Here is an 18,713-nt window from a genome sequence, read left to right as displayed (position 1 = left end):
TGACCATCCTAACTGGGTCCACTATAAATTTATGTTCCAGGATCTCAAGCGGGCCCTCGCTGCCACTGAGCAACCCTCCCTTATCAGCTCTTCCCCTCTCCACAGTTGCTCTTCCAAAGCTTCTCATCCCCCCTCAGACCTCCCATGGCTCCCCCTCCACTCCCTTTCAGTTGAGAATCTTGCCTCATATTTTACAGAAAAGCTGGAAGCCCTCTCTGTGAGATCTCCCTCATCTCCCATCACCCAGGTGCTTCCTCCATCATTCCAGTCTCACTTGATGAAGTGGCCTTCCTCCTTCCCAAGGCCTCAACTTGTTCAAGTCATCCCATCCCATCCCATCCCTTCTCCTCCAACCCCGTCCCATCTTCATCCCTACTCTTTCATTTATTCTCAATTACTCTCTCTCACCGCCCCCTCCCCCATCCACTGGAGATGTTGTCAAGGCCTGTCGATTTTACAACATCTCTCAAACATAGCCCTTTCTTTCCTCTGACATTCTCTCCACCTCCACCCCCTTTGCAGGCTCCCACACCTTCACACCTTGACTATGCAATAACCTACTAGGGAGTGGTCTGCCTGCCCCTACTCCAATCCAATCTCTCCCCACTCCAATCATTCCTCCATTCTGCCACCAAGCAATTTCCCTAAAGCACAGGTCCAATCATATCACCCACCACCCACTCCCCTCACTCAGTAAACTCCAATAGCTCCCTATCTCCTCTGGGAGCAAATACAAAATCTTCTGTTCAGTGTTCGAAGCCCTGCATAACTGGGTCGCCTTCTACCTTTCCAGTCTTCTTACACCTTATCCTCTTCCACATACTCTGTGATCCAGTGACACTGGCCTCCTGAGCATTTCAGGAATAAGACCCTCCATCTCTCAGCTCCAGGCATTCTCTCTGCCTCTCCCCCATTCCTGGAAGGCTTTCCCTCCTCCTCTCTGACTACTGACCTCCTACCTTCTCCAGGAGGCCTTCCCAAACTCCTCCTCATTCCAGGGTCTTCCCCTTATAAATTATCCCCAATTTATCCTATCCATACCTTGCTTTGTATACATTTGTTGTCATGTGGTCTCCCACATTAGATTGTAAGTTCTTGAGGACAGGCATTGCCTTTTGCCTCTTTTTGTATCCCCAGGGGTTAGCATAATGCCTGGAACATAGCAGGCACTTCAGAAATGATTATTGATTGATTTCATGTTTATTCTCTTCATGCAATCTAGATTTCAGCCAAAATGGTTTAGCCTCATTGCTGTTCCCCAAACTCAACACTCATCTCTGGTGTACAGGTCAGTTTCTTTCCCCTGGCTGAAATGCATGCCCTTCTCCACTCTCACTCTCAATCTCCACCTTCCCTGAGGTCCCAGGTCAGGTGCCACCTCCCACAAGAAAGCCTTTCCTCATCTCTTTGGCTCTCAACACTTTCTCCTTCCTCAGATTATTTTCTATTTACTTATGTGTAACTGTTATATCCCCCCTGATGGAAGGCAAATGTCTTGAGATAATAGGACTTGAGATAGAATATAGATGAGAGATCTACCCACCTATCCAACTAATGCCTTGCACATTACAGAACCCTAATTGTTTATTTAATTAAATAACATTGTTGGGGAGAGATCTGGGCACCCTTTAAACTTAAAGGGGGGGGCGGAGCCAAGATGGCAGAGTAGAAAGACACACATACGCTAGCTCCGAACCCACAGCCCATAAAATATCTGTAAAAAAGAACTCCCAACAAATTCTGGAGCAGCAGAAGCCACAGAACAATGGAGCAGGGGAGATTTCTGTTCTAGAGGGACCTGAAAACCTGACGCAAAAAGTCCGTTGCGCCCGGACCCAGAGCTGAGCCCAGCCCTGCCTTGGCCATGGGGCATTCCACTAAAGGAAGGAATAAGATGCACACTAATTTTGGTATGAAAACCTATCTTACAATACTGGAAAGTGGGGGATAAGGGGATAAGCAGGGTGGGGGGGAGGATGGAAGGGAGGGCATGGGGAGGAAGGAGCAATTTGAGGTCAACACTCATGGGGAGGGACAGGATCAAAAGAGAGAATAGAAGTAATGGGGGACAGGATAGGATGGAGGGAAATATAGTTAGTCTTATACAACACGACTATTATGGAAGTCATTTGCAAAACTACACAGATTTGGCCTATATTGAATTGCTTGCCTTCCAAAGGGAAGGGGTGGGGGGGAGGGAGGAAAAGAAGTTGGAACTCAAAGTTTTAGGAACAACTGTCGAGTACTGTTCTTGCCACTAGGAAATAAGAAATACAGGTAAAGGGGTATAGAAAGTTATTTGGCCCTACAGGACAAAAGAGAAGATGGAGACAAGGGCAGAGAGGGATGATAGAAGAGAGAGCAGATTGGTGATAAGGGCAATTAGAATGCTCGGTGTTTTGGGGTGGGGAGAGGGGACAAAAGGGGAGAAAATTTGGAACCCAAAATTTTGTGAAAATGAATGTTAAAAGTTAAAGAAAGAAAGAAAGATAAAATAAAATTTAAAAAATTAAAAAAATAAACTTAAAAAGGAAAAATGAGTCCCCCACTTCCCTCCCCTTCTAGGGGAAGAAAGGAGGGAAAAAACAGACTCTGGAATACAAGAGGCAGTTTTTCTCCTTTATTAACATTTATTATTGATAGTTGGATTCAGACAATTAAGCCAGGGAGCTTGCCAGTCAGGACCTTGGAGAGGAGTCAAGACCCAGGGGAATGGGGAAGGACATATCAATAGGGGAGTATCAACCCAAATCTCAATCCCCGCCCCCTTTATTGATCCCTATCCAAGAGCTAAAGGAAAGTCACATCAAAGAGCCAAGAGAATGACAAGGTCCTAGCACATGCATGTATTCTCTCCTACACCAGTGGGTCCCTGGGATCCTTTCCCTCAAACCCCTCCTCGAAGCTTCAGGTTCATCTGAATGGTACACTGTGGGGTGAGGTTGTAGTCTCCCAAGTGGTCATTGTCTTCCATGGGCTTCCCCTCAAACTCAAGCCAGAACTGGTTCACACTGATCTTCTCCCTCTCTTGCATCATCATCTTGAGCTGGGCCACGGTCTGGCTCAGCTGGATTAGGTAGGAACTGGTGCGAGTATCTTTCCGCACCAGGATGTCCATGGATTGGTCTTTCTCCACCATCATCAGCAGAATATCTCCAGGCCTCAACTCGTATTGGGAGAGGAGTTTCCCATTTAGCAGTAGCTCTCCGCCTTCTGTGGCCAGACGATGGGCATATGCTGGCTCTCCAGTCTGCAGAGCAATACGTTTCTTCAGCTCCATGACAGTGATGTGGCCTTCTGCCTTCACTAGGTATTCCACCCCAGTGATCATCTTCACCTTCAGATGCATGCCCTGCAAGAGAAACCAGGCCATGTTTGAGGCTCAAGCACTTCCAGCCCTGGGAGGGGGTAGCCCCCTTTTACAGAGGAGAAAACTGAAGCTTAGAGAAGGAGACCAGATTTGAAGTCAGATAACATGAATTTCCTGCCTTTGTCACTTACTACCTGGGGGATCTAAAGTGATGTAGGCAGATGGGTGGGGCAGTGGGTAGAGAAGCTAGAAGACCGAAGTTCAAATCCAGCCTCAGTGGCTTATTTAGCTGTGTGATCTTTTGGGGGGAAAGCTCTCAGCCTCAGTTTCTACATCTGTAACATGAGGGTCATAATAGCACCTACCTGCCAAGGATGTTACAAATGTAAAATGAAATGACCTTTGTAAAGTTCTTTGCAAACCTTGATGTACTCTGGAAGTGTGAACTATCTCTTGTCATTGAGCCCTTTTCCTCTTCAGGCTTCTGTCTTCTCTGTAAAATAGAACTAGAAGGTCTCCGGGCTCTCTCCCAACCCTAAACCTAAAACCCTGGGATCCCCTTGTCACATCCTGGGGAAAGTGGAAATGGGAATGGAGGCTGAGGCTTCTCTTTAAGTTACTCTGTCCTTATCAGGCTGCTCCCCAACCTGGAGGAGGAATTATAGGAACCTTAGATTTCAATCTTCCTCTGTCTCGGTATCTCTCTGTCTCTTTCTCTCTCTGTCTTTGTGTCTCTCTGTTTCTGTGTCTCTCTTTCTTTCTCTTTGTCTCTCTATCTCTGTCTCACACACACACAGCTACACACAGCCACATCTTGCCTTGGAGTTATCTGGCCCCTCTCCCTTCTGTGGGTTAGGGAGGAGCACAGTGGTAGGGGATGCTGGTGCATGGGACTCTGCACAGAAGAGTTCAGTGATAGCTCCTCAAAAGTGTCCTGGCTTTGGAGTGAGGGACCCAAGGTTCAGATCTCACTTCCCTCCCTATGTGACTTTGCTGAAATTACTTCAGGTCTCCTGGTGCCCCTTTCCTCATCTATAAAATAAAGGGCTTGGATAAGGTAGGCTCTAAGGTCTGGGACAGCATTCGATAGTAACCTGTAGTATCGTAACCGATCTTAACCTAGCCTAGCCCAGCCCAGGCTAGTAAGCTTAACCTACCCTGACCTGTTCTATCCTACTTTATCTAGGGCAGAGCAAGAGTGAGAGAGAGAGAGATGAGGGAGCAAAGGAAGTAGGGGAGAGAGAGAGAGGAGAGAGGGAGGGAGAAAAAGACAGAAAGAGAGAGGGGGGAGGAAAGGAAGTGGGGAGAGAGAAGGGAGGGGAGGAAGGAAGGTAGGGGAAGAGAGGAGAGACAGGGAGAGGAGGACGAAGGGAGGGAGGGAGAGGAAAAGAGAAAGGGGGGAAGAGAGAGGGAGGTAGAGAGAGAAGACAAAGACAGAGAGCGGGAGAGAAGGAAGGGGAAGGAAGGGAGAGAGAAGGGAGAGGGGATAGGACAGAGAGGGAGAAGAGAGAGAGAAGGAGAGAGGGGTAGAGGAGAGAGAAGGAGAGAAAGAGAGGAGAGAGAGGAGGGGGAAGAAGGAAGGGAGAAAGAGAAGGAGAGAGGGGGAGAAAAAGAAGGGAGTAGAGAGGGGAGAAAAAGAGAGAGAGGGAGAAAGGGGAGGGGAGGAGAGAGGGGGAGAAAGAGGGAGAGAGAGGAGGGTGAAGGGAGGGGAAGAGAGGAGAGAGAGAAAGAGAGAGGGGAAAGGAGAGGAAAAGGAGGGAGGGGAGAGAGGAGAGAGACAGAAAAGGAGAGAGGGGAGGAGGGGAGGAAGAAGGAGAGGGAGGAGGGGAAAGAAAGAGAGCAAAGAAGGGGAGAGAGAGAGACAGAGAGAGAAGAGGAAAGAGAAAATGACAGAAGCAATTGCAGTGGCTGTCTCTATACTTCTCAGGCAGCAGGTGCAGTGGAAAATGCTGGCTTTGGAGTCCAAAGTCTTGAGTTTTAATCCCACCCTTACTACTTAGTACTTTTGCGCTCTTATACAGGTAAGAATTTGTTTGAATCTGAGTTTCCTCTTCTGTAACATAAAGTGCTTGAAGCAGATAACCTCTAAAGTCCCTTCCAGCTTGAAATCTGGATAGGACCCTCAACACTACTTGTCTTGCATATAGACATGCATAGGTTCAAACCTGGAAGGGATGGCAGAGGTCACTGAGTCTAATTCCATTTTCCAGAAAAAGAAACTGAGGTGTGTGTACAAGATCCCTCAAACCATCAGTGTCCTCCCTCCTGCAAGTGGAAGGCTAGGTCAAGCATTCTTATCCTCATTTTATTGATGAGAAAGCCAAAGCTCGAATTCAGAGAAACCTAGGAGGACTTGGCCAAAGTGAGGCCTGAACAACTGAAATGGAGACTCAGATGGACTGCAGTGAACATTCTGGTCCCTGGAGAACAGGGAAGGGATGAATAACACCTCCGCTCAAGAGGAAGATCAGGGGCTGGGGAAGGAGGTGATAGACCTCTCTGTTGTTCCCTGTTAGAAGAAAGGAGGAACAAAGCAGGAAAGGATTAGGGAGGATAGAGGAGGAGGGAGATAACCAACTTCACAATGGGGAGAAAGGGGAAACTGAGACCCAGAGGGATGATGCACCGAGGGGCTCCCACCTTACCATGGCTGCAGGTCTGCTCAGGCTGGAGCTCGGGCTTTGGGGGCTGCCTCCTCTCTCCCTGCTCAGCCACTGATTCTGTGACAGCCTATGACTGTCCTTTTATCTGCCCGCACCTGATTAGCATAACACAAAGGGTGGACTCAGAGACTCGCAGCTCTGGAAATTGAAACTCTACTTTGCAAATGGAACATTTCTTCAGTTTCACTTTCCCTTCCGAGCTGTTTCCCTACTGGAGGCAGAAATAAAACTCAGCTGTAAGGATGGAAATCCCTAAAGTGATAAAGTCTGTCAGACTTCTCCCTGGGAAAGGGCTTCTGGTGGGGCTGTGAGGAGGAAGGAGAATTGACTGGAGCTGGCAAGGTGTGATCCCCACCCGTACCCCAGGAGCCCCCAGAATGAGTCAGGGCTTCCCCGTTTCTAAATGCAGAAACTCTCCTTTGAATCTCCTTCCCTGAACTGACCTCATCTTGTCTGCCCTTTGTGGTCCCTCTTATGGCATTTGGAGAAAGGGGAACTGGATTCAAATGCAATCCAGTTTGCTCTTCACTGCCTCAGTTTCCTCATCTGTAAAATGAAGAAGTTAACCCTCAGGGTTTCTTTCTGCTCTAAACCTATTACGAATGAATAAGGAAAAGAGCATTTATTAAGCTTTAACTGTTTACCAAGCCCCATGCCATCCTAACTTTGCAGTTTATTACATACGTGACTTGGGATGAGTCACCTAAATGAGGAAGACAGATTAAATGCCCTTTGAAGTAGCTTTCAACTTTTAATCTGTAAAACAGTAGTTCAAATACCAACTGTGCTCCTTGCTACCATGGCTATGACTATGTCTATGACTTCTAAATTATAATAATAATAATAGTTAATATTATGTGGTACTTACACTGTGCTAAATGCTTTACAAATATAATCTTGTTTGATTCTCCAAACAACCCTGGGAGCTAGGGGTTATTATTACCCTCATTTTACAAATGAAGAAACTGAGGCAAACAGAGATTAAGTGACTTGCCCAGGGTCACACAGCTAGGATGTGTCTGAAACTGGATTTTGAACTCAAGACTTCTGGGCTCCAGTCCCAGCACTCTAACCACAAAGCCACCTAACTACCCTCTAGGTGAGATACTATCTGTGAGACCTTAGGGAATTCACTTTGACCTTTCTGTTCCTCAGTTTCTTCAACTTTAAAATGAGGGCCCCTTCCAGAAACTAAAAGCTGGATTTGGAGTCTGAAGACCTGAGTTCAAATTTCACCCCTGCCACTTTCTACCTGCCTCACCTTGGGCAAGTCACAATTTCTCTGATCCCTGAGTTTCCTCATTTGCAAATCCAGGGCATTAGGTTAGTTGACCCCTATAACCCCTAATCTATGTCTAAATCTATGATGAATGATTAAACAGATGAAAAATCATTTCTCACTTGCCTACTCTGTTATTATCAGGATTTGGAGTTAGAAAACCCCAATTCAAATCCTAGCTTTATCACTTATCCCTGATGTGATCTCAGGTAGAGACTTCCATCTCTGGTCCTCAGTTTCTTCATCTGAAAAATAAGAATGTTCTAATGGTTTCTAAGGAATCTTCCAGGTGTGCATCTGTGACACTGTGGTCCCGGGAACCCAGGTACCAAACTCTCATTCTGTGAACATGACCCCAGAATGGCTGCTAGTGTTTCTGGAAGGTGGAAATTGGTTCCTATTTGCCCCCTTTCCTCTTCCTGCTCCCCACTCCCTCCCCCATAGCACACAGTTGATGGAATTACAGAAAATAAGGTGCAGAAAAGAGAGTATTTGTTTTTTTCAAAGGACCATATAAAAACCCTGTTATTCCTTTATGAAGCTGGGAACTGTAAGGGCAGCTTGGCCATTGACTACACTCCAGGAAGTTCAAGTCATGGAGCTACTTCAATGACTAGGAGCTCTGTGGTTCTAACAGAGAGGGAGCTGTCCAGGGTCACCAGGAAAAGAGGGTAGGTTAGGAAAAGGTATTTTTCTCTCTTCTAGACACCATCAGCTGGAACATCTTGTGGTAGAGCTATTTTAGGGGGGCAAGCCCTGCATAGAAGGGGCTCACCATCCCCACCACCCCAACCATCTGCCAATAGCTGGGCAGACAGACCAGCCAAGCTGAAGGGGCATAGCCTCCTAAAGGATAGCCAGGAGCCCAGGAGCTGGAAGTCAAGATTCCTGGGAATTGTAGCAGCTTTCATCTGACATACATCATCCACCTTTGTGGAGAAGGGCTCTTCCATCCCCACCACCTACTGCTGTCTCTGTTGTCCAGATAAGGCAGTAGTGGGCTCTCTTACCACTATCTCTGCTGTCAGCCCAGCCTCTACAGCCATCATTCAGGGAGAAAAGGGAGTGGGGATGAGACTCATCAGGTACTACAGCCAGAGGTCCTGAAGACCCAGGAAAGAAAGATCTTGAGGGCAGCTAGTTGGTGCAATGGCTAGAGTCAGAAAGGCCTGAGTATAAATTGGGCCTCAGGTACTTACTAGCTATATGACCCTGGGCAAGTCACTTAACCCCAATTGCCTCAAAAAAAAAAAGCCTTCATTCTATAGCTTCATAGTCCAGCAAAACAAATTCCTATATTAGCCATGTCTAAAAGTTTCTTTCTGCATCTTAAATTTATCACTTCTATAGCAGGAGATGAATAAGTCATCTCATCTTCATTCTTTTGGTTGGGGTTTCTTAGAGTTCTAGAATCTTTGAAGATGAATTTACTCGATAATGTTTTCACTGTATAAATTGTTGACCTACTTCTGCTCTCCTCACTCTGCATCAGTCCATAGAGGTCTTCCCAGCTTTCTCTGAAAGTTTCATTTTCAGTTTCCAGTTTAGGGCTCCCATGAAAAATGCTGCTAGAAATGTTTTTGTACAGAGAGAATCTCTTCCTCTTTGAATCTGAAGAGGGCAAGGTTACAGTCTTAGTAGTAGCTTAGCTAGGTCAAGGGTTCTGAACATTCTAGTAACTTTCTGGGCATCGTTCCAAATTGCTTTCCAGAATGGCTGAGCTGATTCCTACCTCCACCAACAGGGCAGTATTGTACATGTTTTCCCATAGCATCTCCAATATGTTATTTTCTTCTCTTGTCACATTGGCCAACATGAGAGGTATGAGGTAGAACCTCAAAGTTTCTTGAATTTAAATTTTCTCTAATTATTAATGATTTTGAGCATTTTTTCCACAGGGTTGATGATAGGTTATATTTCTTGAACTGAAAATGACCTCTTTGTACCTTTTGACCCTTTATCTATTCATGAATATCTTTTAGTCTTAAAAATTTGAATCAGTTCCTTGTATACGTTGGATATAGGACCTTTATTAGAGAAATTTGGTGCAAAGATTTTTTTCCCCAGTTACCTATTTGCCCTCTACTTTTTACTACATTGGACTAATCTGCAGGTAAACTTTTTAATTTTATATTTTTCATATTTTACATTAATTTTATATTTTTAATTTTAATATATAATCAAAATTGTTCATTTTTTTCTGTAATTCTCTCTATCACTGAGGGGGCATGAATTCTTCCACTATTCATAGATCTTAAAGGTACTTTCTTCATTGCCCCTTTGTGGGCCTCTTAGGGGTGCAGTGGTTAGAGCGCTGGTCTTGGAGTAGGAAAGATTCATCTTGGTGATTTCAAATATGACCTCATACACTTAATAGCTGTGTGGCTCTGAACAAGTCACTTAACCCTGTTTGCTTCATTTTCCTAGTCCTTGAAATGATCTGGAGAAGGAAATGACAAATCACTCCAGTATCTCTACCAAGGAAAATCCCAAATGGGGTCAGGAAGAAAAGATTAAACAACAGAAAATGATTAAACAACCATAGGGCCTCTTATGTCTAAGCCATATATTCATTTGGAGTTTATCTTAGTATTTGGTGAGAGGTGCTAGTCTCTTCCTTTTTTGGTTAAACCTCAAGGTGTCATCTAGGATACAACGCAAATATTATTAAATTTCCAGAAACCATCTCTCTTACCGGTACACGTTCCCACCACTCTCTTAGGAAAAATCTATTTTCCCTTTGAATTAAGTTCCCCTCTGTCAGTTTCTAACCACATACTGACAGATTTCCCCCAAAGTGATGGTAGATGACCTTTCATAACTGCTTCAAGTGATGTAGAAACTCAAATGAGCATTAACAGACATATGGTTTCCAAACGTAAGCCATGGTGATTACAGCTGTGGGCTGAATGTCTTTCCCAATCATATACCATCATCCACCTACCAACGGGAAGTAGAAAATGAGGTGTACTTGGACAGGTTTTTGGAATCAAGACTCCTGGCTTCCCCAGGCAAATGTAAAGAGGGCCGTGAATTAGGTTCTGTGAACTTTACCAACCAGCTCTCTGAGTTTCTATCCAATCTGCTTTCTATTCCTCTGGCCAGTATCTAGCTACTTCTTTCTGCATTCAGGTCAGTTGGTCACTGCACAATCCTCTCATCAGAACCAAAGGCAGTTTGCTGGTCATTGTTCCACTTTCTACCTGGTTGGCCATTTCAGAGTCCTGGAGTACCAATCCACCTATCTCCTCCATCTATCCTGGGACCACCTGGATTCTCTGCTGAAATCTCTGTCAAGACCACTGGAAACCAGAGGAACCAAGGGCTTTCTGGTTCAACTGGTACACAGCTAGCCTTTGGTCCTCCTCTGTCTTAGAGACATTTCTGGAAGACAGATTATACAATTAAGCGATTGCTAATCATTTGTAAGCACTTACTATGTACCTGGTACTGGGTATACAAATATGAAAGTGACCCAGTCTCTGTCCACAAGGCACTTAAACTTTACTGGCTACATAGGCTAGCAGGGGTGGGAAATCTTCAGCCTCAAGGCTACACATGGCTCCCTAGATCGTCAAGTGTGGCTCTTTGAGTGAATCCAAACTTTACAGAACAAATTGAGAATTGTGAGGCCTCAAAGCTGCAGGTTCCCTGCCCCTGGACTAAGAGAAGGAATGACAATCACAACAAATCTAGAAAGGCTTCCTGTAGAAGGTGGCAATGGAGTTAAGCCTTAATGGAAGGTAAAGAGAGATGAGCATTTCAGGCATGAGCAAAAGCCCAGACAAAGACAAGGATGTGGAAAATGGAATAGTCCATTCCCAGAACAAAAATTAGGTCATTTTGACCAACATGGGGACTATAACAAAGGGAAGACATGTGAAATCAGACTGAGAAAGTAGACTAGAGCTGGACAGGGCAGAGTTTAAATATCAGGGTAATTGGTCCCTGCAGTTCACTTGTTTCAGCTGTGTCTGACTCTTCATGACCCCATTTGGGGTTTTCTTGACAAAGAAACCAGAGTAATCTGCCATTTCCTTCTCTAGTTCATTTTACAGATAAGGAAACTGAGGCAAGCAAGGTTAAATAATTTAAGTGTCTGAGGCCAGATTTGAACTCCGGAAGGTGAGTTCTTTTGATTCCAGGCCCAACACTGTGCGCACTATGGTAACTGAGAGAGAGGATAATAGCCTATGCACAGGTAGTATGTCCAGTTTTCAAAATAATAAAAAGGACAATTTGGCTTAAGTGCCTGAGAGCAAGTGATGTGTAATCATTTTGGAAAGATAAATCACACAATACATATGTAAATGGGAAAAAGCACACACAAAAAAATAAGGTGTTATATAATTACAACGACCAAGAAACTTCACCTTTAAGAAAAGTTGAAAAAATGCACCTGGTTCCATTCTTGGCCCAGGTGGAGGACTATGGGAATGTGACATCCCATCCCATCAGGCAACACTGATAGGTTGGTTGCTTTTGCTACTTCCCCCCTCCCCTCCTCTTTCTTTCTGAAAAGAATCTTTTGTATAAGGGATGGCTCACTGGGTAGGAGAGTGCATAAGGAGCACATTCTGAAATTAAGGTATTGGAAAAACAAAAGATTGATGCAATTTTTTATGAAATCTGTTTTTACTTATTCTTTCTCAATTACATGTAAAAACAATTTTTAACATTCATTTTTTTTAAATATTGAGTTTTAAATTCTCTCCCTTCCTCCTTTCCCTCTCCCTTCTGTGAGAAGGCAAGCAATTTGATAAAGATTATACATGTGCAGTCATACAAAATATTTCCATATAGTCATGTTACAAAAGAAAACACAGAGAAGAAAGAAGGGAAGGAAAGAAGGGAAGGAAAGAAGGAAGGAAGGAAGGAAGGAAGGAAGGAAGGAAGGAAGGAAGGAAGGAAGGGAGGGAGGGAAAGAGGGAGGGAGGAAGGAAGGAAGGAAGGAAGGAAGGAAGGAAGGAAGGAAGGAAGGAAGGAAGGAAGGAAGCAAGGAAGGAAGGAAGGAAGGAAGGAAGGAAAGAAGAAAAAGAGTGTTTCAATCTGCACTCAAAGTTCATTAGTTCTCTCTCGAAGTGGACAGCATTTTTCATCACGAGCCTGTTGGATTTGTCTTGGATCGTTGTGTTACTGAGAAGAGCTAAGAATTCATAGCTGATCTTTATACAATGTTGCTGTTACTGTGTACAATGTTCTTCTGGTTCTGCTCATTTCACTTTGCATCAGTTCATATATCAATACAATTTTTAACAAAAGAAAGATAGGCTGGAGCCAGATTGTGAAGAACTTTCAATGCCAAAAAGAGAAATAGCATTTTATCCTAGAGGCAATAGAGAGACACTGAGATTTCTTAAGCAGTAGAATAAAACAATTAGATTAATTTCTTAAGACTATTTGTTTCAGCTCCCTGGATCTCAATTTTTTTTTGCTATATAATTTGAGTAAATGCCTTTGATAAGAACTAATTATGTCTACTGACAGGATTGTTCATAGAAGTATCTTGGCAGGGGCTTGAGAGCTATAGTAACAGGCCCACAGAATTCTTCCTAGAGCTGTTATTATTAACCTGAGGATTCCCTCCTTGGGAATCCAGCTCGAAAACCTATTAATGCAAATTGGTGAAGTACTTACTACATATCAAATGAAGTTAAGCTAGGTGACCTCCAATAGTCCCTTCTACTGCTAAATCAGTGATTCAGTGACTAAAGAAGACCATGGCTGTATGTGAGAAGGGGAAGTATATTGGAGGGCCTGGGTGGCAAGGGCTGTAGAGACGGGGATGGGGGTGAGGAGGAGGCCATAGAAGGATCTAGGGGCCACAGTCTCTGTTCTCTATCAAGCTCTTCCTTGGCACTCCTGCATGTCTGACGCCAGCAGGACAGAGATTATCCGGGTTCTGGGAAATGAGCCTGAGGAGGCTTGGGAGCCCAGACCCCCAAGCCTCTGAACCAGCCCGCCAGAGCAATGTGGCTGGCTGCCCAGTGCATCTCTCCCTGATGAACAAGGACCCCCTCCTCCTTTCTCCAGTTTCCTTTCTCACCACTGGCTTCCTATGGGAATTGGAGGCAGGGAAGAGAGAGTTAGAAGACACCTGTTCCCAGGCCTGGGAATTTCAAATACCGAATCTGGAAGGGGATGACTTACTAGACCAGCTGACCTGAGCAACATCTGGAGACAGAAGATTAGAGAGTCCCTGAGACATCCGTGGGAAAAAGTTCCGGCCACCTGGGGGGAGGGGCACTTTCAACCTTCTCTCCCCCTCCCAGCTGTTCCCTGGATCCTTTCCCTTCTGGGCTCTAGTCCAACAGCTGTTAACCCCTTCAACAGTCAATACAAGTTATTCTGTGTTAAATGGACAGAAAAAAAATATGTAACTGGGAACCTCAATGTACACCTTTCAGATTTAGGCAAAACTAAAGAAATATAAACAAGATTTTTCATTAAAAGTTAATAGCATTGCATCCTGAGGATGTGTGGATCTTATGGCCAAGTCTGAAATTTCAACTCAGGAGCTCCAGGGGAGTAGAGCAGCTGGAGAGGAAAAAGATTCCTCCCTCCAGAAGTTATGGGCTCCCCAAATCAACCCTTGACAGTTTAGCTTGGTATAGGAAAGTCTGGCAAGCCCCTACTGGGGCTGTTTTGAGGTCAAACCAAAGTAAAACACAGGTCAGAGAAAGGGAAGAGCAGGGGCAGGGAGCTGGCCTGAGGTTCTTGGGTTGTTTTACCCAATATAATGTAATTGAGAATAGAAACTATTTCAGGGGAAAGGTTCCTCCATATTTGTAGCACATGGACCAGTGCCTAACATATAAATGCCATGGGAGAGTTGAATGAATGGGAGAAAGGAAGGGAATTGAGGGCTTGGAACTCTGCAATCTAGACATAGCCCTGGCTATGGGGCTGAGATCTGGGCTCAGCACTCAGGGATAGGAGCTAGGTGTTCCAGTCTGAACCGAACTTTGAGCCCCCTCTCTGAGACTGAGGTCACAATGACTTGGCTTCCTTATCTCAGAGTTTCTCCCAAAGCTTCTTCCTAGAAAGGAGCTATAAAAGAAATTAGTCACCTCTCACTTTCTCCAAGGGTATTTCCAGTGGAAAAGCCCTTATCCAGAGAAGTGCTAAACCCACGGGCTTCCCAGTCCTCAGCCTTCCCTAATGCACACATATCCGGGTTTGGGGTCCAGAAGATCCCCAGAGTTGGAAGGGACTTTGGAGGCCATCAACCCCATTTACAGATGAAGAAACTGAGGGATAGAATAGTTGAGGGAGTTGGAAAGTCAGCTTCAGTCCAAATTCAGGGCTTTTCCCACAGTGCCACAGTAGACTGTGAGCTAGTTGAAAGCAAGGATTATCTTTCATCTTGTACGGTAACCCCAGAGCTTAGCACAGTACTTGGTATATAGAAAGTGTTTAATAAATGTTTGTGGATGGGCTGACCATCACCTGGGTTCCAAAATACATGTCACTTACCAGGCCAGTGACCCTGGGCAAGTCACTTAACCTCTCTGAGACTCAGTTTCCTCATCTGTAAAATTGTGGCGATAAATTCAAACTGCTCCCCACACACACATACACACACACACACATACACACACATACATACACTGGCATTGTTGTGGACCTTCGTCCACAACACTAATCACTTCGTCTCTTAATACCCCAGCCAACTTTTTAAGCCTCACTGGTGAAAGGAGTTTCCTTGCTGGGAGTTCCCTATACAAAGGAAATCGCAAATTAGTAATTACATATGTATGTACCCCACATACCCACACATATTTGGCAGGGATATAATATATTTTATCCCTGCCATATGTGTGTGTGGTGATAGAGATAGAAAGATATAGAGAAGATTGGATAGATAGATAGATAGATGATAGATAGATAGATAGATAGATAGATAGATGATAGATAGATAGAGAGATGATAGATAGATAGATAGATGATAGATAGATAGATGATAGATAAATAGATCATAGATAGATGATAGATAGATACATAGGTGATAGATAGATGATAGATAGATAGATAGATAGATAGATAGATAGATAGATAGATAGATAGATAGATAGATAGACAGATGTGGGTAGATGACAGATAAGTCACCAATAAACCCCTACCTCACAGAGGTATTGCAAAGACAAGAATTCTCAGAGGCAGAAGGGAGGAGGCAGGGATTTCAGGGCACACAAAGAGCAGCCTGTACAAAGACCCACAGGTAGGAGACAGAACTCTGAGCTCAGGGAACAACTCTCTAATTGCCCGGTGTGGCCCAAGTGCCTAATAATGAATCATCTGAAATGAGCCTGAAAATGTCTAACAGAGCCACCGAAACGGGGGGTTAGAAGGGAGGTCAGAGCCAGACCACAGCCCCAAGTCCACCCCCTCTATAAGTGTAGGCAGGAGACAGAAGCCTGAGTAGAATGGGCCTTCCATGCCACATTTGAGCCTAGAGGCACTGAGGGTTGAACTGGAGGATAACATGATCAGGCCTGTGCTTTAGGATGACTGTTGTGGCAGCTACAAGGAGGCTGAATCAGAAAGAAGTGAGAATGGAAACAGAAACCAATTAAGAAGCTGTTGGAGCCATTTCCCAATCCAGAAGTGATCCAAGGATATGAATAAACAGTTCTCTAAAGAATTGTGAATCATTGTGTTTGTCCTTCAATTCTCGAAGAGGACCCTGACAGCAAGATGATGACATGACTTGTAGTTGACTTGGATTGGAGGGAGGGAGGGCTGTGCAAGGTCAGCAGCCTCACATTCTCCTCCTGAGCCATCTGGGTCCCATGGCCTGATATTCATCAGGATGACTGGAGATGGCCCAGGATGCAGTGGGAGACCCTGGTCCTTTCAGGCTAAAGTCTTATCACGTTCTCACTTTGAGTGAGATACACCCATTCAATGAATAGGCTTCTTTAAATAGTTGCTCAAGGGATGGCCCCTTTAATTTAAAAAAAAAAAATCAAACTGGGAAGGGAAAACTCAAGTCATTAACAACCACCTGACAGAAGGGCAGCTAGGTGGCGCCATAGTACATAGATCACTAGGCCTGAAGTCAGGAAGACTCTTCTTCCTGAGTTCAAATCTAGCCTCAGACACTTACTAGTTGTGTGACCCTGGGCAAGTCACTTAATCCTGTTCGTCTCAGTTTCTTTTTCTGTAAAACAAGCTGGAGAAGGCAATGGAAAAGCCACTCCAGTGTCTTCGCCAAGGAAAAAGGAGTCACAGAGTCGGATTACTCACAGACCGTTAATAATAAGAAAAAAGATAAGGAAAAAAATAAGGAAAAATGCAAATAAAAACAACCATGAGGTTTCACTTCATCCCCAGCAAATTGGCAAAGATGGCAATTGGAGAGAGTGTGGAGTGGCAGGTGTACTTATACATTGTTGCTGGAGTTGTGAATTAGCAAAGTGTGAAGTAGTATTCTAGAAAGCTATTTAGAATTATGTAAATAAAGTAGCTAAAATATTCATGCCCTTTGACCCAGAGATTCCACTGCCAGACATACAATCCAAGGTTGTTGCCGATTAGCTGCCCCTATAACCAAAGGTGATCACTGAAAAAAAAGACAGGTTCCACCTACAACAAAGTATTTAAAGCCACATTTCTGGTAGGAGTGAAGAAACAAGAAGACACAACAACTCAGTGAGGTATAGACCCCAGGTAATTTTACATCCATTTTATAGATGAGGAAACTGAGGGTCAGAGAGGTAAAATTGCTTAGTGTAGCATTCTAAATGTTTAAGAGACATAGTTTCTGAGTAATTTATTTATTTGCTTAATAAAGCCAGCATGTTTATTAATAAAAGGATGGTCATTTGGCCATATCTCTCAGACCAAAGACCCCTCATAGCAACGGGCTCACATTTTTTTAATGTCCTTGGAAGAACAGGTGTTCCCAAGGGTGGCAATCAATTGTGATTAGTTCATAAATAATGAGAAAGTGAATATTACAGTGACAGGGTAGACTATATTACAGTGAGGGTCTTGAAGTATGTGACTTAGATCATCCAAATCTTGGTCAAAGGGACTTATCAATTTCCATATCACCTGTCTGACAAAGGGGGAGAATCAGCATTTCCCCAGACACATCCGAGCAAACATAATGAGAAGGAATTCGCCCATTAGCCCAAACTTAGAATGTCTTTTACTGTCTGATTAGATCTTGGCCTGAGTAAATCTTTAACAGAGTTTTTCCCACAGTGGTTGGTTTCTAGATGAGGAAGTAGAGAAGGGGAAAAACCTTCATCCTAATACAATAATTATTAATAAATAATAATTTCTCACACTGGCCATTGGCACATAGAGGGTGTCAGAAGCAGGTTCTATAACCTGGACCTCAAGTCCAGCCTCCTTCCACTAGCAGAAGCCCAGAGGCAGGAAAGCCTAGGGTTTGGGAGAAATTAGCTGAGAGCCCAGTATGGTCAGAGTGCAAGGGAAAGGAGAAGGCTAAGCACACTTGCCAGTGGAGATTCCTATTCATCTCTAGGTTGAATAGGATGCCCTGGCAGAGCATGGAGATTCTGTGATGCTGAGGATTTTAGGAAGGAGGAAAGGTCAGGTCAGCAGCTTCAGGGAGATCAGAGAGGTGAAAGGAGACAGGCCATGAGAAAAGGCTGCCATATCAGGCTGAGAGGAGGAGGAGGAGGAAAAGGAGGAAGAGGAAGATTTCTCCAAGGTCACCTTGCTGGGAGCTGTTTCTATGTTGAGTCATAGATGCAGGAAACTCCTCACAGTCTGGCCCCAGCCAGCCTCTCCAGCCTGATGTCACATTATTCCCCTCTCCGAACACTATGTTCCAGCTGGTCCGGCCCACGTGAGCTGTTCCCTGGACTTGGCATTCAGTCTCCTGTCTCCCATCTTGTCTCTGTGCCTTCATACTGAATGTCCTGCATACCTAAAACAGAAGAATCATAGAAGATCACAGACTGAGAACTGGAAGGGACCTTAAGTCATCTAGGCAGCTAGCTCATTTTACAGATGGAGATGCAGAGGCCAAAGGAGAATAAGTCATCTGCTCAAGGTCATACAGGCCAAAGAATCACAGAACCAGAAGGATCTCAGAGACCATCTAAGCCAAAATCTTTCATTTTACAGATGGGGAAACTGAGGCCCCAGAAAGATAAGTGACTTGTTTAAGATCATACAGGCAATGTCAGAGCTGACATTCTGTGAAACTACCACCAAATCCCCAGCTCCCTCCTTAATCCTGAGCACTCTCCTCCTCCTCCTCCAATTATCTTATACTCCAGTACTTAGCAGTGCCCTTTATTATTCCCCCACAATAGAATATAAACTCATACCAAGAGCCATCTTCTACATGAAGCTTTTTGTGATCTCCCCAGCTGCTAGTGCCTTCCCTACAAAATTATCTAATTTTTATACATAGCATTCACTTCTTTAACCTGCCTCCACATCGGCTGGCTAGAGCCATACAAGGCAAAGAGCAATG

The 18,713-nt window shown here is 44.4% G+C and overlaps 1 protein-coding gene across 1 annotated transcript; it reads right to left on the bottom strand.

Moving 5' to 3' along the window:
• Nucleotides 1–2,605: 2,605 nt before the first annotated feature.
• ISG15 (ISG15 ubiquitin like modifier) lies at nt 2,606–6,135 on the bottom strand. Its single transcript, XM_072608430.1, has 2 exons — nt 5,956–6,135; nt 2,606–3,352 (listed from the first exon to the last, which is right to left on the bottom strand). The coding sequence occupies exons 1-2, from the start codon at nt 5,956–5,958 to the stop codon at nt 2,888–2,890; spliced, it is 468 nt and encodes a 155-aa protein (XP_072464531.1). The 5' UTR covers nt 5,959–6,135; the 3' UTR covers nt 2,606–2,887.
• Nucleotides 6,136–18,713: the final 12,578 nt, after the last annotated feature.

This window comes from Notamacropus eugenii, chromosome 5 (genome assembly GCF_028372415.1).
Source record: "Notamacropus eugenii isolate mMacEug1 chromosome 5, mMacEug1.pri_v2, whole genome shotgun sequence".
Classification (NCBI taxonomy): domain Eukaryota; kingdom Metazoa; phylum Chordata; class Mammalia; order Diprotodontia; family Macropodidae; genus Notamacropus; species Notamacropus eugenii.
The sequence above is the reverse complement of the archived record's forward strand: the minus strand, read 5'-3'. Positions and strand labels throughout refer to the sequence as shown.